Source organism: Carlito syrichta, unplaced genomic scaffold (genome assembly GCF_000164805.1).
Source record: "Carlito syrichta isolate Samal-C Ts95f unplaced genomic scaffold, Tarsius_syrichta-2.0.1 Scaffold315497, whole genome shotgun sequence".
Classification (NCBI taxonomy): domain Eukaryota; kingdom Metazoa; phylum Chordata; class Mammalia; order Primates; family Tarsiidae; genus Carlito; species Carlito syrichta.
Genome location: NW_007259593.1, coordinates 1,279,009 through 1,304,079, shown reverse-complemented (window position 1 = coordinate 1,304,079; position 25,071 = coordinate 1,279,009). Strand labels below are relative to the sequence as shown.

General features: G+C 39.5%; 1 protein-coding gene and 1 pseudogene across 4 annotated transcripts in view; one reads left to right on the top strand and one right to left on the bottom strand.

The window, feature by feature from the left end:
• Positions 1 to 25,071, top strand: part of EIF2AK1 (eukaryotic translation initiation factor 2 alpha kinase 1) — a 46,688-nt gene that overhangs the window by 11,039 nt on the left and 10,578 nt on the right. For 3 of the 4 annotated variants that reach the window (XM_021706389.1, XM_008072909.2, XM_008072911.2), the window contains exons 3-11: positions 1,396 to 1,529; positions 4,642 to 4,679; positions 5,374 to 5,473; positions 5,971 to 6,051; positions 7,394 to 7,493; positions 8,018 to 8,078; positions 8,699 to 9,026; positions 10,301 to 10,412; positions 18,145 to 18,245. In XM_021706389.1, the coding sequence (XP_021562064.1) occupies positions 1,396 to 1,529; positions 4,642 to 4,679; positions 5,374 to 5,473; positions 5,971 to 6,051; positions 7,394 to 7,493; positions 8,018 to 8,078; positions 8,699 to 9,026; positions 10,301 to 10,412; positions 18,145 to 18,245 (1,055 nt within the window). The remainder of the gene's footprint in view (positions 1 to 1,395; positions 1,530 to 4,641; positions 4,680 to 5,373; positions 5,474 to 5,970; positions 6,052 to 7,393; positions 7,494 to 8,017; positions 8,079 to 8,698; positions 9,027 to 10,300; positions 10,413 to 18,144; positions 18,246 to 25,071) is intronic. The other variant, XM_008072910.2, reaches the window with a different exon arrangement.
• On the bottom strand, positions 15,015 to 15,823 carry LOC103275517 (annotated as a pseudogene).

The following is a 25,071-nucleotide window of genomic DNA, read 5'->3' as shown; positions in this document are numbered from 1 at the left end:
ATATTTAATGTGTGCTCTTTGTATATTGGTTAAAGATATTGTATAATGATTAATGCTCATTTTTATTGCAAGTTCCAATCATATATTTCCACACCTGCCTTTCTTCTTTTTTTTTTTTCTTTTTTGAGTCAGGTTCTTATTTTATTGCCCAGGCTGTAGTACAGTGGCACAATTACAGCTCACTGCAGCTTCGAACTCCTGGGTTCAAGTGATCCTCCCTTCCCAGCCTCCTGAGTAACTGGGACTATAAGCGCACCACCACGGTTGGCTAATTTTTATTTTTTGTAGAGACAATATCTCGCTATATTGCATAGACTCGAACTCCTGGCTCAAGCAATCCTCCGTCCCCTGGGTTACAGGAGTGAGGGCTCTGATTACAGGACTAAGCCACTGCTCCCAGCCTGCTCCTGCCTTTATTCTTATCTTAATGCCCATCCTCTAAATGAGATGTGTGGAATGTCAGAAGACTATGTTTACATTTTTTGGCCGCCTTCTTTTTTTTTAATTTTTTTAAAAACAGCTTAGTGCTTTACTGACTAGGCATGGTAAACAAATGACTGCACAATATAAGATATTATTCTGGCACCTGGTCAATGGCCTACTCTTGATGGGAAGCATTACTGATAACATAAGCAGTTGGTTTAGACTTGTTTTATATATTACATGTATTATATACTGTATTTTTACCATAAAGTAAGATAGAGAAAAGAAAATGCTGACGTGCCTGTAATCCCAGCACTTTGGGAGCCTTAGGCAGGAAGAGTGCTTGAGCCCAGGAGTTTGAGACCAGCCTAGGCAACATAATAAGACCTTGGCTCTACAAAAAATAAAAATATAATATAAGGGTCGGGGGGGTAAGGGAAAGAGTACCTTGGGCAGATGCTCTGGAGGACAGGGGTGTATGGAGCTCTGGCAGGAGCCAGACTGTCTAGGGAAACAGCCCCTTTCTTTTCCATGCACTCAGCCACAAAGCCTCCCTTCCCTGCACGCTGTTCCCCCCCACCTCTTTGTAAGTGTGTGAAAAGGAAAAAAATGCAAACATTGGAGTTTGACTGAAGTGCCTCCCTCCAGCTGTGGCATTGAACTATGTAATAATGTACAGAGAAAGCTGTTGGTGTTATAAGACTGTGTGATTGTGCAATTTCTGTACATTTGCAATTAGAAATATTAAAGATTTATTTAGCTACTTTAAAAATATATAATATAAGTTATTACAGGTGTGCTTCTAATCAATGACTGTACCAATTGTACCTTCTCTTTTAGAGAATCAGTCTCCAAGTTTAATGTGTATATAAATATAACTTTTTTCTTAGAGGCTTTGTGTGTATTACTAGTGTTGCTTTTTATTCTCTATTGATTGCCTTTCTAATAATACTTTTTCATATTCTTTTTTAGTACTTTGTCAGACCTTTATCAAAATGGGACTGCTGTCTTCGTTCACTTGTAGTGATGAGTTTAGCTCATTAAGACTACATCACAACAGAGCTATTACTCATTTGATGAGGTCTGCGAAGGAGAGAGTTTGTCAGGTAAGCCCTAAAAAATGTACTTTGTGCATGACAAAAATATATTTTCATTTGAAGCTAACTATATTTTAAAGCACTATAAAATCCTAACTATAAGACAAGTTTTTTAAAATATAAACTTTAATTAGTTTAATCAACAATGTTTATTGAATGATTATTATGTGACAGGCTCTTTTGTAGGTGCTGGGATTAGAGCTGTTAACAAAATAGACAAAAATCCCCGCCCTCATGGAGCAGGGGGCAATAAATATCAGGAAAAAAAAGTGCTGTGTGTGTGTGGTGGTGATAACATAAAGGGGGAAACATCAGTGAAGAGTCTTAGAAACATGATGGAAGCTGTATGAATTTTATTTTATTTTATTTTATTTTTTTGAGTTGGAGTCTCACTCTGTCGCTCAGACTGGAGTGCAGTGGCCGCTCCTGGCCACCGCAGCCTCGACCTGCTGGGCTCCGGCGATCCTTCCGCCTCAGCCTTCCAAGTAGCTGCAATTACAGGCATGCACTACCATGCCCAGCTAATTTTTTTTAAATTTATTGTAGAGATGAGGTCTCACCAAGTTACCCAGGTGGGTCTCAAACCCGCAGGACTCAGGCAATCCACTCACCTCAGCCTCCCAAGGTGCAGGATTACATGCTGAGCCACCGACCCTGGGAAGCCGTGTGAATTTTAAACAAGAGGCTAGGGAGGCCCTCACAGAGGCAGTATTATTTAAGTCAAATTGAAGTTGAGAAAGTGAGCCAAGCAGATATCTGGAGGAAAAGCATTCTAGGCAGAGGAACAGTTACAGGTGAGCCTTGAACAATGTCAGAGATAAGGGTGCTGACCCCACACAGTCAAAAATCTACGTGTAACTTTTGGCTTCCCAGAAACTTTACCGATGGCCTACTGTTTTTTTTTGGGGGGGTTGGAGTCTCACTCTGTTGCTCAGGCTGGAGTGCAGTGGCATACTTACGAGCTACAGCTGTGGCAGACTTGACCTGCTGGGCTCAGGCAATCCTTCCACCTCAGCCTTCCAAGTAGGGGGAACTGCAGGCATGTACCACTTTGTCTGGCTAATTTTTTGATTTCTTGTAGAGACAAAGTCTCACCAAGTTGCCCAGGCTGGTCTTGAGCCCCTGGGCTTAGGCAGTCCTCTTGCCTCTGCCTTCAAAGTGCTAGGATGACAGGCACAAGCCGCTGCACCCAGTCAATAGCCCACTCTTGATGGGAAACCTTCCCAATAGCATAAACAGTTGTTTCAGATGTGTTTTGTATATTGCATGTATTATATACTGTACTGTATTCTTTTATTTATTTATTGAATTGGAGTCTCACTCTGTTGCCCAGGCTGCAGTGCAGTGGCGCACTCACAGCCACCCTAGTGTCAACTTGCTGGGCTCCGGTGATCCTTCCGCCTCAGCCTTCCAAGTAGCCGGAATTACAGGCACGCATTACCAGGCCTGGCTAATTTTTTATTTTATTGTAGAGACGAGGTCTTGCCAAGTTGCCTGTGCTGGTCTCAAACCCACGGACTCAGGCCGTCCTCTCGTCTTGGCCTCCCAAAGTGCTGGGTTTATAGGCTGAGCCACTGAGCCTGGCCTATACCATATTCTTAAAACAAAGTCAGCTAGAGAAAAGAAAATGCTGGCCAGGAGAGTGACTTATGCCTGTAATCCCAGCACTCTGGGGGGCTGAGGTAGGAGGAGTACTTGAGCCTAGAAGTTTGAGACCAGCCTAGGTGACATAGTGACATAGTTTCTCTGCAAAAAACAAAAATTTGCCAGGTGTGGTGGCATATGCCTCTAGTCTAGCTACCTAAGAGGCTGAATTGGAAGGATCACCCGAGCCCAGGATATCGAGGCTGCTATGAGCCATGATTATGCCATTGCACTCTAGTCTGGGTGACACAGTGAGACTCCCCAACTCAAAAAAAAAAAAAGAAAGAAAGAAAAATACTATTAAGAAAATCATGGCTGCATGCGCACAGTGGCTTATTCCTGTAATCTTAGCACTTTGAGAGTCCAAGGAGAGAGGATTGCTTGAGGACAGGAATTTGAGACAAGCTTGGGCAATACACCCATTTCTACAAAAAATAAAAAAAAGAATTAGTGTGGCATAGTGACGTGCACCTATAGTCCTAGTTACTCGGGAGGCTGAGATAGGAGAATTGCTTGAGCCCAGGAGTTCAAGGGTACAGTTCAAGCTGTGGTCCCTCCACTGCCCTCCAACTGGAGCAACAAAGTGAGATCTTGTTTCTAAAAAATAAGAAAAGAAATTAATAAGGAAGAGAAAATCAATTTACTGTTACTATTCATTAAGTGGAAGTAGATCATCCTAAAGACCTTTATTCTCATGGTCTTCACATCGAGTAGGGTGAGGAAAAGAAGAAAGAAGAGAATAGGTTGGTCTTATCGTGTCTGGTGTGGCAGAGGTGGAAGAAATGGAAGGTGAGGCAGGAGAATTAGTCACACTCACTGTAACATCTGTTGAAAAAAATCTGCATGTAATGGACCTGTGCAGGCCAAACCATGTTCAACAGTCAACTGTAATTGCTGGGGCCCTGAAGTGGCAGTGTGCTGGCATGTTTGGGAGCTACGAGGCCGCCCTGTGGCTGGAGTGAAGTAAGCAAAGGGGAGAGTTTCAGAGAGGAGGGGTAAGGGGAGGAGGGTCGAGACATGGAGCAGGATCTTGAGACTGTTTCAATGTCTTTGGTTTTTCCCAGGGTAAAATGAGAAGCGTTGCAGGGTTTTGAGCAGAGGCGTGACATGATTCGGTTTACATTTTAATGGTGTCACACTAGCTGCTGTGTTGAGAATGGACTGAGGGGCACAGGCAGAAGCAGGGAGACAGGTGCTGTCACACAGACAAAAGAAGGTTGGGCGGACATGAGGGGTGGGCAGTTTCTCATATATTTTGAAGGTGACATTAGCATTGTTTGCTCCTTGGTAAATTTTCAGCTTTGGAATATTTACAATTGTAAACTCTTAAGTAATATTGAAAAGCCGTTAGTTTCGGTTTTTAAAAAATATTGTTTGAGCATTTGGGGCTGTTAATGTGACATTGAATTTTGAAAGCTTGATTCCTTGCTCCATGAAAGTTTTCAAAATACTTAAAAACATTTTTTTTTGGTTTTAGAATCCTTGTGAAGACACTTCTCATATCCAGAAAATTAGGTATGCATTAAATACTTTGTTGATTATGCAAAGACTATTCAAAAGAAGTCAATATTAAGAAAATACTAGTTTTGGTGTTAAAAAATAATGCAGTGTGTGGGTAGTTTATAAGAATTAAGAACTTTGATCTCAGCAATTAAATACTATTCCAAGATTTGCTTTTCTTCTCATTTCCCTCCTCCTTGATCCCCTGCCCTCTCACCCACCATTTAATGTGAATTCCATGGCCACACTCTTAATTCAGACTACTGATCTCCAGTCTTTGTTTGGGAGCATCATTGAATTTCAGCAATATTTAGGAAATGCTAGTTTAAAATCTATAACTGGTCTGTGTTATTAAGAACCTTAAGTAAATATGTTACTGAACTCAGCTTACTAACTGCTGCCTGTTAGTGATCCTCAGGATTTCTGCTGTAAAACATTGATAATAATTTCTAATTGGAATTCTAATTACTGATTAAAAACTTGAAATTAGTTTAATGACTTTCTTGCTATTTTTATTACACTTAATTTGCTTAGTCAGTGTTTTCTTCAGAGATGAAAAATTTCATTTTAGGTTATCCTTTCCAAATTAACTCAGTTTAGTGCTAAATATGATTTAGCAGGTTAGTAATACAGTGACCATGAGTTATCCTAGAACATTTTGATTCTCTCATGTTCTAATATTGATTAATTATTTGCATTTAAATTTTAGATCAAGAGAAGTAGCCTTTGAAGCACAAACTTCACGTTACTTAAATGAATTTGAAGAACTTGCCATCTTAGGAAGAGGTGGATATGGAAGAGTATACAAGGTTGTTTTCCACATACTTGTTTTGATCTTCTACTCCAAATAAGTGTATTTTGAGAAGTTGTTTTCATTATTATTACAAAGTACTCAAAGGACAATTTCTAGAAATCATTTATATTTACTTTTTCATTAAGATTTGTCATTTATAGGGAAGTAGGAAGTAGACAGGTTTTAGTTTTTTACATTGGATGTTCAGGTAGGTTCTGGAAACTTTGAATTTTTGTTCTATAGTTGATTTTTATTAAAAATGTGTTACTAAAAAAGGTTGTTCTACTGTGTTCTGAGTGTTCTTCAGCCCTAGAGCTGATAAGAGTTGGACTCTCATAGAATTTGAAAGCTCTTAGTCTGGCTAACTAGGGCTGACTTCCCTGAACATAGTAAAGAGATGTATTTTCAGCTTTTTTTTTCTTTGGCTAGTTTGGATTGTCTAAGCTCAGATTAAAATAACTTCTTTATTGATTTAAAATTTAATGGCACAATATACTTGTCTTTTCTTCTTAGGTCAGGAATAAATTAGATGGTCAGTTTTATGCAATTAAGAAAATCCTGATTAAGCGTGCAACTAAAACAGACTGCATGAAGGTATGATTTTTAAAAATTATTTATCTTGAATAATTGTGTATTTAGTTCCTTTTGAAATAGTTATATGTGTATGTGTGAGTGTTTGGCAAATAGTAGGTGTTATATGGATTGCTAGTTTATTCAGAATAGGGTTACAGAAAAGTATAGTAAACATTTTTTTTTTTTGAGTTGGAGTCTCATTCTGTCGCCCCGACTGGAATGCAGTGGCCGCTCCAAACTAAGTTTATGTTTGAAGTAATTTTTTTTTTTTGGAGTCAGAGTCTGACTCTGCTGCTCAGGCTGGAATGCAGTGGCATGCTCATGGCCACCACTGAGCAACCTCCGGAGCTCAGGTGATCCTTTCGCCTGAGCCTTCTTAGTAGCTGGAACTACAGGGGTGTGCCACCATGCCCAGCTAATTTAGTTATTTATTTATTGTAGAGACAACGTCTCGCCAAGTTGCCCAGGCTGGTCTTGAACCCCTGGGGTCAGGTAGTCCTTCATCTCTGACTCCCAAAGTGCTGGGATTACAGGCATGAGCTACTGTGTGCAGCCGATATAATTTTTTATAGCCACTTTAGACTGACCACCTTTCAGGGTCATTGCTGGGGAAATTAATTTTTTGAATAAATGGTGAATGTATAGCACAGCTAGTTGTGAAAAAACAGGAGCCCGGTTCAGGCCCCAGTCTTTCCCCTGACGTTTTTGCTATGTAGTCCTGGGCAAACTGTCTGGTTCTCTGAGCCACTTCTGTCTCACTCTCTGAAATAGTAGTTTTACTTGCCTAGGAACACTGGTGTAAGAATCAAATAAGCGAATAGTGATATGTATGTTATCAAAGGCATTAAGTGCTATGTAAATGTAAGATATTTAGTTGCTATAGCAGTTTCCATTTTTCTCTCACAAAAATATTTCTATTATTTTAAAGTAGTTTAGATTCCTGGACAGAGGAGTCTTTATAATAGATGCTCCTCAACTTTCAGTTCGGTTACATCCTGATAAACCTATTGTTAGTTGAAAAAATTATAAGTTGAAGGTGCTTTTTAGTACAGCTGACCTACTGACCATCGTAGTTTAGCCTAGCCTACTTAAGGCAAGCTCAGAACACTTACATTAGCTACCAGTTGGACAAAATCATCTAGCATAAATCCTATCTTATGATAAAATGTTGAATGTCTCATGTACCACACATATTACAAGTCTGGGAGAAGTTCAGAATCAAAGTATGTGTAAATTGCAATGTTTTTGTACCATCATATGTCAGGATCTGTCTGCATTTTTCTCTGGAACAAGGAATATTTGATTCCATGAACATTTAATAAGTTGTCAGTAAGAGCTAGATCTAATTATGTTTCTTTTTTAGGTACTCCGGGAAGTGAAGGTGCTGGCTGGTCTTCAGCACCCTAATATTGTCGGCTATCATACTGCATGGATAGAACATGTTCATGTGGCCCAGCCACAAGGCAAGGGGTTTTGGTGATATAGTCATTGCAAGATTGGCAAACTTCAGCCCGTGGACCAAATTTGGCCTGCCCTTGTTTTTTTGTACATACTACAAGCTAAGAATGGTTTTTACATTTTTAAACAGTTGAAAGAAATCAAAAGAAGAAATTATATGAAATTCAAAATTTCTGTGTCAATAAAGTTTATTAGAATGCAGGCTTATTCATTTATATATTGTCTATGGCTGCTCTTGTATCAGAATTGAGTAGTTTAAGCAGAGTCCCAGAGGGCTCCTAAAACCTAAAATGTCAGGCCCTCTGTAAAGTTCGCTGACTCCTCGTATGCTGAGCAGCTCTGGTTTTGTAGTTCATAAATTTTGCCAGTCATTTGAATGTACTTGTTCAGTGTGTTTTGCCAGAAGGTCGTGACAATTTTAGACCTGAAGTCTCATTTAGTACTATCTGTGTAGTTTAACTCTGCCTTTGATAAATGGATAAACTGGAAAACTAGGCGTTTGCAGATTTTTGTTTTTGTTTTTGTTTAGCAGACAGAATTTCCATTCAGTTGCCATCTTTGGAAGTGCTCTCTGACCAGGCAGAGGACAGGTATGTGAACTGGTGTATACATATTAGGACATTACTCGCTATCACTGCATTGGGTTATCTTTGCCTTTTGCTACAAGGAGCTCAGGGGGAGTGTTTTAGACTTTCTTTTTTGCTTATTTTCATTACAAAATGTCAAATTATTTCATCCTCTTAGATACTTCCTGTATTTTTTTACTTTATTTCGAGTCGAGGTCTCACCCTGTAGCCCTGGCTGGAGTGCAGTAGCTTGGATCACAACTCATTGTAGCCTTGAACTCCTGGGCTCTGGTGATCCTTCTGCCTCAGCCTCCCAAATAGCTGGGACTACAGGTGCATGCCACCACGCCTGGCTAATATTTTTATTTTTTTGAAATGAGGTCTTGCCATATTGCCCAGGCTGGTCTCAAACTCCTGGACTCAAGTGACCTCCCACCTTGGCCTCCCAAAGTGCTGGGATTACAGGCATGAGCCACTGCACCTGGCCAGTGTCAGTATTTTAAATAAATATTGCTGCTAGACAGATTTGATGCCATTTTTAAAAAAAGCTTACCAGTAAGAGTCATACAGGCTTGAAGGAATAGTTGAGCTACTGTTGATCTTTTTTTTACATCGACTTTTGTCTTTACTGTTTTATTCTCCAGAGATCAGCATGGTGTTAAAAATGATGAAAGTAGCAGCTCATCCATCATCTTTGCTGAGTTCACGCCAGAAAAAGAAAAACCCTTGGAAAAGTCTGACACTGAAAATCGGAATAACAAATTGATGAACTGCACCACTGATTTAGTCCTGAGAGACACCAGTGAATTTGAGTTGTCCGGTGAGCTCCAGGATAATGACTTTGCTGATGTGTCTACCAGGTCGATTGTTGAGCAGCAGCTACCACTCAGGTGTAATTCAAACCTAGAAGAGAATTTCACTTCCACTGAGGAATCTTCTGAAGAAAACATCAACATGTTGGGGCAGACTGAGGTAGATTTCTTTCTCTTGACCTACCAATTTGGCGTTTCCCCATAGTAAACTGTATGAGGGACTGTGATTATGCAAGACCTTCCCTCCTCTTCAGCTGACTTCCCACCTCATGCTCCTCCCTCTCTCGGCTCCAGCTCTTCTACCTGTGTTCAGTCTCTTGTCCTCACCATATAGCCTTTGTATTTGGGCTTCCCTCCTTCAGTTAGTAACTCCCACAGTCCTTTTCTGACCTCCCCAACTGGGTCATTTGCCCCTCTGGATGCTCTTGTAGATGTACCTTGGAGTCATTTATACTCTGATTCTGTTGTATATTAGCATCATACTGTAAAATTATACTTTTGCAGAAAGATTTTTGAGCATGACTTTAGGTGAGTCCTAGTAGGTCAGTTTTCAGGATGCTCTTTTCACTTTTAAAATTTATTTTTTATTTTATTATTTTTAGTGTTCAGGATACCTCTTATTGAAGGTTATACTGATAATGCTGGTCAGCCTCCCATCTCATATAAATCAGTATTATTGAGTATTAGTAGTTCGAAAACTTGAACATTAACAGAGTCTACAAATCTTCTGTCTTGTTAGGGTTATAAAACTGTGTATACCATCTTTATATACACAGTGCAGAATTAATTCTTGTCAAGAAATATTATTTCTGTGCATTTTTTTTTATGAAACATAAAACTATGAGCAGGTTCACCTGAATCTGAAGGAGTTGCGTTTGGGAGGCTTTTAATTAGAATAATTTCATTTCTTTGTATTATAGTTGGAAAATTTTCCTGGATGTCTAAATAAGCGGGCTATAGTAAGCTTACTGTTTGCCTACTTTTTTCTTGAGTAAGTTATTAGTTATGTACAATGTGAAGCCAACAGTAGTATATATTGGAATACATAGAGCGTAGAATACCATATAGCCATTCTTTGGTGCTTTATCTTAGCTTTAAGATCTGTTTATGTAGTGAGCAGACCAGTTGCAGGACCAGTTCCTCAGTGTTACATTTGAGAGCTTCTGTTGGATCCCTGCCTGATGTCCACCTGGGTATTCCTTCTCTTTGTATTATGAAACACTGTTTTAATTACTGCTCTACTTATCTGTCTCTGGCATTAGACTTTGGGCTTCTTGGGCAGGCCTGTGCTCTCAGCAATTCAGTCTTGCAAAAGGAGGTTCAAACAAGTTAACACTTTCTTGGCCCAGAGTTGGCAAGTGAGTATTTGTTGACTAACTGAATAATATGAGTGAATCGTACAAAGATGGGAGCTGGTGGCATGTCCTCTCCTAGGTGCAGTACCACCTTATGCTGCACATCCAGATGCAGCTATGTGAACTCTCGCTGTGGGATTGGATAGCCGAGAGAAACAAGCGGGGCCGAGAGTATGTGGATGAATCTGCCTGTAAGTACCATCTGGGTCTGTACGTACTGGGCTGGGAAATAAAGGCAAAGTCCGATCTTTTCCATCTAATGTAGAAGTTGCCTCCAGGTACTTTAGGTTAAAAAACAAACAAACAACCAAAACCAAAGAAAGAGTTATGCTTATTTCAACAGTTTTCAAAAACAGTTCAGTATTTGAAGTGAATTTTCTCTGTGATAGATATATAGTTTGTAGCTGGGCTTGGTGGCTCAGCCTGTAATCCTGCGCCTTAGGAGGCTGAGGTGAGTGAATTGCCTGAGCCCGCGTGTTTGAGACCCGCCTGGGCAACTTGACGAGACCTCATCTCTACAAGAAATCAAAAAATTAGCCAGACATGGTAGCACGCCTGTAGTTCCAGCTACTTGGAAGGCTGAGGCGGAAGTATCACCGGAGCCCAGCAGGTCGAGACTGCGGTGGCCGGGAGCGGCCACTGCACTCCAGTCTGGGCGACAGAGTGAGACTCCAACTCAAAAAAAAGAAAGATATATAGTTTGTTGATATTTAAGCAGTAATCTACTGAAATTTAGGTTAATGATAATGAATAGAAAAGGTTTAAATTTTTTTAACACAATAGAAGTTTGTTTCTTCTTCACTTATGGGAGTCCAAGTTCCTCCTTTAAACTTTTTAAGAGGTGATGTTTAAATACTCATTTTATTTTTTTAAACCTGAAAATGTGATACTTTTATATGAAATTCCCTATAAAAGGGCGTATAGTGAAAAGTTTGTCTTCTTCAAGATCCAGACCCTCCCTTCCGCATCCCCCCCAACCTGCAGTTATATACCATTCTAGGAATATTCTGTTGGCTAATATTTTAAAAATATTACAACACTGGTTCTTAACTTTGGCTGCACATTAGAGTCACCCAGGTACTTTGAAAAATATGTTGTCCATAAAAAAGAATAATTTTACAGTGCAGTACTATAACTTTATAGCAGAGAAACCTGACAAACACTACCTTAGCTGGTAATCAAAGTCAGCATAAACAGTGACAGGTCATGTTGGTAGTATGTGCTCCCTTGATATGATGTGATAAGAGTGGCACTTCATCTCTGTGGTCGTCCTCCCCCAAACTCATAGTCCCAGTCTAATCATGAGAAACACATCAGACAAATCCCAACTGAGGAACAGTATACAAAATATGTTATCTGACCAGTATTTCTGAAAACTATCAAGACCATCAAAATCAAGGAAGGTCTGAGAAATTTTCACAGGTGAGAGGAGCCTAAAGAGACATGACAACTCAGGGTAATGTGGTATATCCTGGATGGGGTCCTGGAACAGGACAAAGGAAAGTGGTAAAAACTAAGGAAACCTGAATATACTTTGGACTTCAGTTAATGATATAAAGTATCAGTATTGGTGCATTAATTGTGACAAATGTGCCATACTAATGTAAGGGTGTTAATAACAGAGGAACCTGGATGTGGGTTTTATGGAATTCTCTGTAGTATATTCTCAATTTTTCTGTAAATATAAAACTCCTAAAAAGTAAATCCTTTTTTAAAAAAAAGCCATTGTCTGGAATCACACTGGTTATTTTTATATAATTGGTCTAGATAAGTCTTGACTTTTTTTTTTTTGTATTTTTTTGGAAAATTGTTTTGTTGATGCTTATGTGTAGCCAGAATTTAAAAAACCATTGTATTGGATTATCAAAGTAGCAGATGTGAGTGACTTGATTTTTAAGTAAAGATTCAACTAAATATCAGTCATTAATCATTTGCTGTTTTCTCCTTTATTTGGACTCAAATCTAGGCTAGTTAACCTGACTCAAAATCTTAGACTAGCTGCCAGTGGGAAGACAGAAATATAATATTTTTCTCCAGTAGCTCCACAACACACCTCTGTGCTGCTTCTCTAGTTTGCCATGTAATTAGGACATGCCAGAACTCAGTCTAGTTCAGTTGTGGCATGTAGTATGTTGGGGTTTTCAGTGCCCTGTAAAGTTGTTTTTTTGCTTGCTTTATGAGCATTGTAGTACTATGTGCAGATTTTTTTTTAAGTCAGGAAGTCTTTTTTTCTAATATAAAAATGCATAAATTTATTTTTAAAATTTTTTTGAGTTGGAGTCTTACTCTGTCAGGCTGGAGGGCAGTGGCACGCCTCTCAGCCACTGCAGCCTCAACCTGGGCTCCGGCGATTCTTCCGCCTCAGCCTTCCAAGTAGCCGGAACTACAGGTGTGCTCTACCACTCCCAGCTAAGTTTTGATTTATTGTAGAGACGTGGTCTCACCAAATTATCCGGGCTGGTCTCGAACCTGCGGGCTCAGACAATCCATTCACCTTGGTCTCCCTAAGTGCTGGGATTACAGGCTGAGCCACTGAGCCTGGCCAAAATGCATAATTTTAAAGTCTGGAAGTGTGATACCTCCTGCTTTCTTTCTTTTGCTGGCGATTGTTTTGGCTATTCGTGGTCAATTGTGTTTCCATATGAATTTCTGTATTGCCATTTCCAGGTCTGAGAAGAATGATGTTGGTAATTTAATAGGTATTGCATTAAATCTGTAGATTGGCTTTGGTAGGATGGACATATTAACAATGTTGGTTCTTCCAATCCATGAGCATGGAATGTTTTTCCATTTGTGTCATCTTTGATTTCTTTGATCAGTGTTTTGTAGTTTTCATTGTAAGGGTCTTTGAATTCTCTGGTTAGGAAGATGCCAAGGTATTTCATTTTTTTAGTTGCTATTGTGAGTGGGATTGTGCTTTTTATTTGGTTCTCTGCCTGTTTGTTGTTGGTGTATAAGGAGGAGACTGTCTTTTGCATGTTGATTTTGTACCCTGAGACTTTGCCAATGGCCCTTATCAGTGCAAGGAGGTTTTTGACAGATTCTCATGAAGTTTCAAGGTATAGTATCATAGTGTCAGCAAAGAGGGACAACTTGGCTTCCTCTTTTACTATTTAGATGTCCCTGATTTCCTTCTCTTGTCTGATTGCTCTAGCTAGGACTTCCAACAATATGTTGAACAGGAGAGATGAGAGTGGGCAGCCTTGTCTTATCCCAATTTTCTCGGGAAATACTTGGAATTTTTGTCCATTTAGCAATATGTTGACTGTGGGTTTATCATAGATGGCTCTTACTATTTTGAGGTATGCTCCCTCTATGCCTAGGTGCTCAAGGGTTTTATAAGGCTGCAATAATCAAAACAGCCTGGTATTAGTACAAGAACAGACATAAAGGCCAATGGAACAGGATAGAGATTTCAGAAACAAAACCTCAATTTTTCAACCAACTTAACTGCGACAGAGCCTTCACTAACAACCACTGGGGAGAGGAGACCTTATTCAGTAAATGGTGCTGGGAAAACTGGTTGACCACATGCAGAAGATTAAAACAAGTTCCCTACCTATCATCATACACTAAAATCAACTCTAAATGGATCAAAGCCTTAAACTATAAGAACCATAGCAAATGCAGGAGACACCCTTATGGAAATTGGAACTGGCAACCAATTCCTGATCAAAACCCCAAATGCCCTCACCATAAGAGATAAGACAGACAAGTGGAACCTCATCAAACTGAAAAACTTCTGCAGAGCAAAAGAAACCACCAAGAGAGCTGGGAGGCAGCTCACAGACTGGTAAAAAATATTTGCCAACTGTATATCTGACAAAGGTTGAACATCTAGGATCTACAAGAAACTCAAACATGCTGAAAAGAAAAAAATAAACAGCCCTATCAAAAAGTGGACAAAAGATATGAATTGACACTTCTCAAAAGAAGACATACGAGCAACCGACAGATAGATGAAAAGAATGCTCAGCTTCACTAATCATCATAGAAATGCAAATTAAACACACTGAGATATCACCCAACTCCAGTCAGGATGGCCATCCTCAATAACTCAAAAAACAACAGATGCTGGAGAGAATGTGTGTTTGTGGGTGGGTGGGTAGTGGGGGGAGGGGCAGGAACACATCTATACTGTTGGTAGGAGTGTAAACTAGTTACAACCTCTGTGGAAAACAGTGTGGTGATTCCTGGAAGATCTAAAAATTGATCTTCTATATGACCCAGCAATCTTCCTTCTAGAATATACCTGGAGGAGCTCAAATCACTCTATGAAAAAGATACTTGCACATGCATGTTTATTGCAGCATTATTCACAATAGCAAAAACATGGAACCAACTGCTGCCCATCAAAAGCAGACTGGATACAAAAAATGTGGTACATATACACAATGGAATATTACACAGCCATAAAGAAGGACAAAATTATGAACTTTGCAGCAACTTGGAGGAATTTAGAGTCTGTAATACTCAGTGATCTATCACAGAAACAAAGAATTGAGTATCACATGTTCTCACACATAAGTGGACCCTGAACAATTATCATAATACTATAAGAAAAGGATTGGCAGTAGTAGGAAACTGCCAGGTGGTGGGGGGGGGGGGTGGCACACTTCATCAATAAGTGTACTTGATCTCCAACCAGGCAAAGTGGGGACCAAAGTGAGGCCCAAACCTTACCTGTACAATGACCATTTGTATACCTAATCCTGAATTGTACCCCACATCTTTAAAATAAAATTTAAAAAATACATAATATTTTAGAGGGAGGGGGAATAACTTGAAATAAATCAGAAAACACCTTCATATAAATCATTATTTTCATATACTTCAAGTTTGTACTTAATGCCTTTCTCCTCCTAGACATCTGAAAGGACACCTGGGTATTCTGAGAGAAGTTTATATTTCTCCAAATCGATTTCTGGAAAAAAAGTGTCACTTTCAAAGTCCTGCATGATGCTTGTCACAAACAGTTTAAGATAGCCTGACTCATGGCTTCCTTATAAACAGAGTTGCCTCCTACAAGCTAAACCATGTTTACTTTACTTGCTAATTCTGGTTGCTCAATGAGTTTTAAGATGTCATCCAGACTTTAGGCAAGAATGTGTGCTCCTGGTGGAAGTTCCTTGAGATCTTAGAACTTCCACCAGGAACACACATTCTTTTTTTTTTTTTTTTTTTTTTGAGTTGGGGTCTCACTCTGCCACCCAGACTGGAGTACAGTGGCATGCTCCCGGCTACCACAGCCTCGACCTGCTGGGCTCCAGCTATCCTTCTGCCTCAGCCTTCCAAGTAACTGGAATTACAGGCGTGATCTACCATGCTCGGCTAATTTTTGATTTATTGTAGAGACAAGGTCTTGCCAGGTTGCCTGGGTGGGTCTCGAACCCACGGGCTCAGGCAGTCCACTTGCCTCGACCTCCTAAAGTGCTGGGATTATAGGCTGAGCCACCAAGGCCGGCTGGGAACTAAGCTAATTCTGTCCTCCAAAGATCGATTCTTCTCAGGAATAGAAAACCAGGTATTCCTACCCATAATCACCAGGTTCTGTTCACCTTCTCTGAAAGAAGTTGTGGGCCATTCTCTAGAAGTTCTTGAATTCATTCTATGGCAGTGGTGCTCCTTGCTCGCTCTCGCTGGCCACCAGTACTATGTGCAGATATCTTTATGAGGAGGAAAATGGTTTATTAAAGCCCTGAATGCAATTGTTGATCTTTAAAATTCTATTTGGTATGGGGTGGGAACTGTAATGTATACCATCTAATAACATAAACCTGTCAAAACAACGAAGTCAAAATATGTGTGATACTGCTAGGGTGATGTCTATTATTCTTTTAAAAATATTTAAAAATTTTAACTTTGTAGTAGTCCAGCCCCGTGTTTATAGCTTATTCTATCAATTCTATTTTTACATTTCACCATTCCCAACAGACCTGGGTTTGAATCTTGGCTTTAGTGCTCACCAGCTGTAGGGTTTTGGGTAAGTCTGGTAACTGCTCTCAGTTTGTTTCCTCATCTGTGAGATGTGATTAGCCGCATTTTATAGGGTTGTTGTGAGGATTAAAGCAATAGGGCAAAGGATGTAGCAAATTGTCAGGCACAGAGAATGCAGAGTGAGTGGAGACTGTTATCACTGGGTTAGGTCTGTGTGTGGTTACTGACTCTTTTAACTGTTGCTTAGCATTTGGATATGTGAGGTGGGTTAAAATGAGAACCCTATATTTTATAGACAGACCAAAGAAAGGCAGCTATCTCAGTAGTTGTGAAGGTCAAATGCCTTCCTTGCATTTCTACCCAGACAGGAGGTCAGCCACTTCATTATGAGGGGAAGTCATAACAGAGGTACTTATAAGTAGAACCATTGCTTTTACACACACAGAGGAGTTTTCTGTCTTCTAAAGTACTTGCCCAAGGGTGTGGTAGATACACAAAAGGAGACAGTTGTTCTCTGTGTGAAATAGGTTTGAGATGAAAACAAACTAGACCCCTTCAAGGAGACAGGAGTATGTAATCCTGGTTCTTAAAGGTAAACAAAAGGTTTATGATTTTTTTAAAATTGAGACTAGATCTTGCTTTATTGCCTAGGCTGGTCTTAAACTCCTGGACTCAAGCAATCCTTCTGCTTTAGCCTCCTGAGGTTTATGATTTAAAGCAACTGAGCTATTAAGCTTTTATTATAATATTACTAAACTTGTTGAGAAAAAGGCAGGATTTTTGTCTTTATCAGTTTTTGTTTTAGTCCTATAAGACCTCTCCACTCTCTAAATTCACTTATGTCGTCATGTTACTAGATGAACTCATTCATTTACTTTTTCTTTTCCCATATGCCTTGCCAGTCATTTTTGGAAAGTGAAGCATTCCAGATGATGGAATCTTACCCCTTAAGCTAACATAATTTATTTATTTTTAAAAATTCCATTATTACTGGGCTCAGTGGCTCAGCCTGTAATCCCATGCCTTGGGAGGCTGAGGTGAGTGAATTGCCTGAGCCCGCGGGTTTGAGACCCGCCCGGGCACCTTGGCGAGACCTCATCTCTACAATAAATCAAAAAATTAGCCGGGTGTGGTAGTGCCCGCCTGTAGTTCCAGCAGCTTGGAAGGCTGAGGCAGAAGGATCACCGGAGCCCAGCAGGTTGAGGCTGCAGTGGCCGGGGAGCGGCCACTGCACTCCAGTCTGGGCGACGGAGTGAGACTCCAACTCAAAAAAAAAACCATTATTTGGGCCAAGTGCAGTGGCTCACGCCTGTAATCCCAGCACTTTGGGAGGCTGAGTCAGGAGGATTGCTTGAGGTCAGGAGTTTGAGACCAGCCTAGGCAACAAAGCAAGAACTTTGGTTGAAGGGTATTTAAACCACATCTAATCTAGTCACCTGATACCTAAGATTTATTTACTTATTTAGTCCAAGTCTTACTGTCACCCAGGCTAGAGTGCAGTGGCATGATTGCGGCTCACTACAGCTGCAACATCTCAGGCTTAGGTGATCCTTCTGCCTCAGCCTCCCGAGTAGCTGGGACCATAGGCATGCACCACCATGCCAGGCTAATTAAAAATTTTTTTAGTGGAGACCAGTTCTTGCTGTGTTGCCCTGGCTGGTCTCAAACTCCTAGACTCAAGTGGTCCTCTGGCCTCAGACTCCCAAAGAACTTGGATTGTAAGTGTGAGCCACTGTGCCTGGACACTGAGAAGTATTTAAAAAGTGATTAATATAGAGGCTCTGAGTGAAATGAGTGACAAACTATTGGATTCTAGTTTGTGATGGTGTTCTTGCTAGCTGAGAAGCTAAGGAACACTTCCTGCTTATTTCTAGGTTTTAGACCATTCTGGAGTGTTGATTTTGTTGAAAATCTGAATGTGAAGTCAGATATTAATGTATTTAGAACCATGTTAACATTTATAAAACTTTTTTTTTTTACTTCAAGGTCCTTATGTTATGGCCAGTGTTGCAACAAAAATTTTTCAAGAATTGGTGGAAGGTGTGTTTTACATACATAATATGGGGATTGTACACAGGGATCTGAAGGTAAGTGGGAGCAATGAAATAATTGAAAATAGTGGTAGCTTCTTATCAGGAATGATTTGATGTTGGTTCATTGTATTAAATCATATGCCCTAGTTCATCTTCTTAGGAGGTTATCATTACTGTCATATAAATTACCATTCCATAGGTCCAGAACATGAACATCTCAGGTTGAATTTTTTAAAGCAGTAATTTCTGGGCATTTGAAGATTCTCTTTGGAATACGAGTACAGTTTTTCAGATAGTATGAGGTCTGATAATTAAGTTCGTGAACTTGTCACGATGTGCTTACATTGGCAGTGCTGTACAAACAACTCTGTACGGTTTCGTAACCTTGGTATATCATTGTCTTACAGCTGTGTTTGTGTCGACGTGTGGCAGTGTCTTGCTGAGTGGCATTCATTATTGTTGCATGTTTTCATGTGTTGTCATGAGAGTGTTGGAGCTCGAATTTGAGTAATGAACAAACATTAAATTTCTTGTTAAACTTGGCAAGAGTGGAAGTGAAATCAGGGACATGTTAGTCCAAGTTCATGGGGATAATGCTATGAAGAAATGGCAGTTTATAAATGGATTAAACGTTTTTCTAAGGGGAGAGAAAATGTCCCTGAAGAATGAGAGGTCAGGATGGCCAGTAATGAACAGAACTGATGAAAAACATTGCAAAAATGCATCAAATCGTGCATCGAAATCATTGACTGACTGTGAGAAACACAGCAGACCAAATAAACATCGTTAGAGAAACAGTAAGTTTCTAACTGAAAATTTTGGCATGAGAAAGGTATGTGCAAAAAATGGTCCTGAAGGAGCTCTTGTATCACAACAGTGTAGCAGCTCACACAGCACTGTCTGTGAGGGGGTTTTCAGCCAGTAAACAAATAACTGTATTGGAACACCCTCCCTACTCACCTGATCTGACACCCAGTGACTTTTTTCTTTACCTGGAGAGCAAGGGAATTTTGAAAGGAAGACATTTTGGTGACATTCAGGACATCAAGGATAATACAGTGACAGCTCTGATGGCCATTCCAAAAAAAGAGTCTCAAAATTGCTTTGACTGGGCACCGGCATCAGTGCATAGCTTCCCAAGGGCAGTACTTCACAGGTGACCATAGAGCTATTCAGCAATGTAGTACTTTGTCTAGGATGAGTTTGTGAACTTAACTGTCAGACCGTGTTAGTGTGTTCTGGGTACTAATGTAACCAGTAATGCTAAATGTATTTAGTACTAACAGAAATGTTCATGTATTATTGCAGCCTTAGTGGTAAACTCCATTTCTTTAATTATACATCTTAAGAGAAATTTAGCATGGAAATTTTATTTTTCTGTTTTAAAAGAATCTATAACTATTTTTATCTAAAAGACTATTAAAAAAAAGACTATCAAGAAGGTTAGGAAATATACTTATTTCTTTGGCTGAATAATTTCAAGTTAATTTGCTTGCTCTTTAGACAAAAATTAAATTATGGAAAAGGCATTTAAAAGAAAATTTAGGAACAAAAATGCTAATATGCAAATTACTTTATTTTTTGAAAAAGGTTTTTAAGAACCAATAGTTTGTACATTTGGAATATAAAAAGTGACAGGTAAAATATTTTCTGGTACATGTGAGGCCAGAAAATGCAGTTTGACTTCCTGAAATTTTTGGGCACTGTGAAACTTGGAGGTCTTATTTCAAGAGGTAAGCGAATTCATAGTTGCAGTATACAGAATTCCATATCTTCCCTGGGAGAAGTTGCTTCAAGTGTTGTTTGTATTTCTCACCATAAATATTTCTGATGTTTCTTTTACAAATAACTTTTAGGGATAAGGGTTTTTGAGATAGCTTTATTAAAGTTTCCCTTAAGAGGTGGAATTCTGGTAGCATGATTCCTGCAGGTAGATTTCCTTGGTTATTGGTCATTCTCAAAGGATAAGTACAGTGAAGTAGTCTGGCCAGAAGTGCTGTATGTCTTATATTGGAACTGCGCTGAAGGTACATATACATTGGAGATTCCCCATTTCTGGTCAAAATGTTAACATTTGCTTCAAAATCAAGCAGAAGATTGATTATTGCCTCTCTGCCTCTAAAACATGCCTCGTGGATAGCAGCTTGACCTTCATGGTCCTGGGCATTGACTTTGGCTCCATGGATTAGCAACAAATCGATACAGTCAAGTCCTACCGCTAGCAGTTCACCAGCTTTGCTTGATGCAGTGCACACTGCCAGCTTCAGGGCTGTGGCTCCCGTGGAAGAGACAGCACAGTTAACATTTGCTCCACAGGCAATGAGCATTTTCATCATCTCCACATTCAGTGTAGACGCAGCCATGTGAAGGGGTGTCATGCTGGATTCATTAATAGCATTGACATGAGCACCATTTTGAACCAAAATGGAGACAACTGGATAGGTACAGTATGCTATGGCCAGATGGAGTGGTGAATGTCTGTTGCTGTCATCTACTTGAGCGTTAACTTGAGCTCCATGTTCACACAAGATGTGGAGACATATTTTAGCGTTATTCTCAATGTCTGTCAGCATCTTTGGGATTCTCTTGGCCGATTTTGTCCTTGTGGTAGAAGGGATTGGCCACTGCAGTAGCATTAAGTGGAGTGTGGTGAGGCCTCTTGTGTCCCTAGAATGGGTATTGATCACACGTTACACTAAATTCACAGTGGGAATGGCACTATGAAGAATTAATGTGTAGGGAGGCAGTATTTATCCGAAGTAATACCCCTTTAGTTACTTTAAAGGAGTGTCTCAAATTTTGTATTGCTGGGTAATTTCTCAGGCTTTCCCAGGGCTTTGGGGGATGTGGCAGATGCATCATTTCATGGCGAGGCCTAGCCTCTTTGAGCAGCCCATTTCTACTTTGTTGTTCCTGCTAGGCTGTGGCCCCTTCAGAGCTGTATCTTAGTTACTTTGGTAGCTCTAGCACCTTGCACAGTGCTGGGCTAAGTTAGTAGGCATTCAGTAAAATTGTGTGGAGTTGACTATGACTTACTGCCACAGAAGTGAGCCATAAAGGACAGAACTCCCATTTTCTCAGTTCTTAATGGCTCTCTATCTGTTCTTCTACCTGATGTTTTTACTTGTGGGTAGATAACAGAATGGATGACAAGGGTTGAATCTGAAGACCTATGGTTGTTCTGAAATTAGTGAAGCCAATTCATCTTCATTCCCTGCACCAATCCACGTGGTCATGACGAGCATTTTACAACTTGGCTCTCATCTCAGGATTGTTTCCAAAATGCCTTTATTTTGGCAGGGAAAAGGGAAGATTTGTGATGAAAATCTGACTGCTCCACTGAAATCAGAAAATGATTTTAGTTCACGTGTATTTATTTAGCGTGAAGCCCTAGGCTAGGGATATGGCACCAAGCAAGAGGTCCCTACCTTTGTAGGGCTTACAGTCTAGCATTAGCGTGGAAGATAGACATGAAGCATAGTTAAGCAATTAAGCAAATATGGGAAGGGGGCAAAGTTCTAGAGAAGTGCGGAGCCTTACATACTGTTTGTAGCGTGAAGGGTAGGAAAGGGTGCCTGAGGAAATTGCCCCAGAGGAGGATGGGGCAATTCTGTATGGTCCTGATGTGGAAGGCTTTGAGAGGACATTTGCAAAGTGGGGGTGGGGTGCCCAGGGAGAGGTTGAGAGTAAGGCAGGTCAACTGAGTTCTTCTGGAGTGTGGTAAGGGTTTGGGACAAGAAGTTGTATCATTTTTATACTATGTAATTCTTTCATTCATTCAAATAGTACTTTCTGGGCACCTCCCAAGTGTTAGGCATTTGGTTTAGGTGGTAGAGATACAGTAGCGAGCAAGGTAAACTTCCCTTTCATGAAGCTTGCTTTCTAGTGGAGGGTAATACACAGGAAAAACTGTTGTCTACTTAATGTTCTTGTTTTTCATCCCTAACTTAGGTTGTTAAACTTCTTGAGGCTCATGACCAGGACTTAATGCATTTTCCATAACACCACTGTTGAGCATTTAATACTCAGTAATGTATTAGTTTGGCTGACTGGTTTGTGTTGCGTTACTTCTAGTTTTTCAGAGTATCTCATCTAGTCAGTAAATAAACGGATTCATTAAAATGTGGTAATTTGTAGCCCATAACCCATGAAGAATGAACAAGTCTAGACAAAACTGGAAAAAGTTATAAAATGAAAAAATCTATATAAGGTATACTCTAATTTAGAAAGAACTGCCTGCTGTGCTAACTTACCTTACTTCTGGATCAGCCCCGTGCTCTAATAGACAAAGCAAACTTTTTGCCTTGTGGTACTCGGCAGCCAGATGAATGGGGACAATAGGGTGTGTCTGCTTTGGGGAAAAACAAACTGCATTACATGTAGCCCTAGGTAGTTAAAAATAATGTTTGCCTTAGCTTGCCATTTCAAGGGTAATATGTTTATTTAGTATCTCATTGGTTCAATATTTTTCTAGTATGTGCATCAAAATTCTCCTTTGCTATTATCTGTTTCAAATGACCAAAACTCAGTGAATTTTATGTGATAAAATTTGTTTTACAGATTTTCAGAAATACAAACTTACCATGGCAACAAAAATAAGATTTAAAACTTTGAAAGTTGATTCTTATGAAGAGACCATAGTGTAATATTAATGGTAATTGCTATGAAGTCACTTAGTCCTTAAGTTAACCCACAGAGCAATTGACAAGTAGTTGTTATATCTTTGCCAAAGTTACATTATCAGCAGTAAAAACTGAAAAGATATTACAGCATCTGTTCTGTCTATGATTAGCACAGCTGCTTATTCCAGTTCTTAAGACATATATATAGTAGTGGTTGTATAACATGACTGCAAGATAAGTGGAGAGGGTAGGGTGAAGGAGAAAGTGACTTTCTTTTTGAAAAAGTTTAATCCTTTGCACTCAGAGATGTCTCGTAGATCACTTACCTGCAACTTGTCCACTTTTTTTTTTTTTACAAACTAGGGAAAACTGAATCACTTCATGTTAAATAGTATAGCATTGTAACCAATTATTTTATTGTAATGCTATTTGGTTTATAATAGAATTTTGGACATTGAGGAACTTATTTATGACAAAAAAATCAAAATTTGATGTCTCATATTTTTCTAACGTATGGTAATGTGTGAAACAGTCAGTGACATACATTGCAGGTTCATTGATACATATTATGCAGTAATAATTTGTTTCATGTCTTCCACCAGCTGTTTTTCTATTTGAGCAGACAAGTGTAGTCTCATTTTCTTCCTCCCACATTAATAACATGTAATTTATTGTCTAGTCTGTTGTTTAAAGAAGATGTGGAAAGATGCACTTGTGATTCCTGAATGATCATATCTGAGTATATATTCCATCTTTTTTTTTTTAATTTAGGAAATCAAGATTTATTGAGAGAACAGAAAAGCTCCCTGAGCAGGAGCAGGAGGGGACCTGAGTGGGTTCCTCTATTCCATCTCTTTATTTGCTTTTTTATACAGTTTGAGTGGGAAACTTCAAGGAAATAACACATTTTTGAAAAATTTGCTCTGCCATAAGTTTGTCCTGAATAGTCACCAGCAATCTCTTTGTGTCCCTTGAGAGGAGACATCTGAGTGGTTTGCTAGATTTACGATGTCCCCTCAGAAAGGACATCTGGGTGCCAAGGGTTAAATTATAAAGGTAATAATCATTACATAAAAATATAGAAAATGAAAAAATACATATTAAAAAGGGAAAAAATAATTTCATCACACAGGCATAATCACCCTGGGTATATTTGAGAAGATGACATTAATGTTTTTTCAGCCAAACAGGTTCTAGTCTTTTCTCACATCAGTTTGTGTGTGACAAGTGGAAGGGAGGCATCACAGACCTTCCAGAGTTCTGCTCTGTCCGGGAGTGAGCTGGAAATGTATTGTCAAGCCTTGTGCCTTGTAAGAGCAGTAAGGAGTTTGGTGATTTAACAAGCGTTAGATTGTGCTCCTTCCTTTTTTCTTAAAGTAACTAAGCAGAAACGAGGGTACCTGGTTCAGAAGTAACCTGCAACTGGTGGAGTTGGTCAGAATGGTCATGGGCTGGTTGATGGGGTGCTTTCTTAAGAGTGCCTTGATCTTAGTGCAGTCTTCTCTTATTATGGCTTCATAGAGTTTTGTGTGAAGTGCTACAGGTGGGCTGTCTTCCAGGTGCTTGGCACTGTCAATGACAATGTCTCTGCTTCCTCTCTTGGTTATATTTCCCATGAGAAAAAATCTAGGAGTGAGGAGTTCAGGGAAAAATGTTGTTGCAGAATTGGCCAGTTTTCACTCTTTTTATGATGATTCCTTCAGTTTGGTTCTAGAATGGTTCTAGAATTGTATCTGTGAATACAGTTTCATTTTTATTTTGGAACTGAATTTTTTCACACTTTGTTCCTTGGTCATATAATGCCAAATGTCAGCACAGCTTTTAAGCTTCCCTACTCAATCACAAAGTCACTGTCATCTTACACTTTTATTTCTGTTTTCTCTTCCAATTCAGTCATAGTGCAAGCAACTAACAAAGCTGCAACAGGGGAATTTATACATTAAAACAAAAAACTAAAATTGTTATGGCTAAAGCAAGAAAACAACTTTTAGCCTAAATATTTTTCAGTTTTTAGTAGAAGCTTCCCTCCCCTCACTATAAGTGCAGTTTTTCACTGGTATAGGAATAGTTTGGGAGATGTTTGGGGTCGGTGACTTAAATAGAGCCATTTAGTGTAACTTAGTTGTTCCCATCCCTGGCTAATATATGAGTCACCTGGGAGCCTTAAAAAAAAAATCAAAGTTTTAAAAATAAGAAATAACAAGCCGGGCTCGGTGGCTCAGCCTGTAATCCCGTACCTTTGGGAGGCTGAGGTGAGT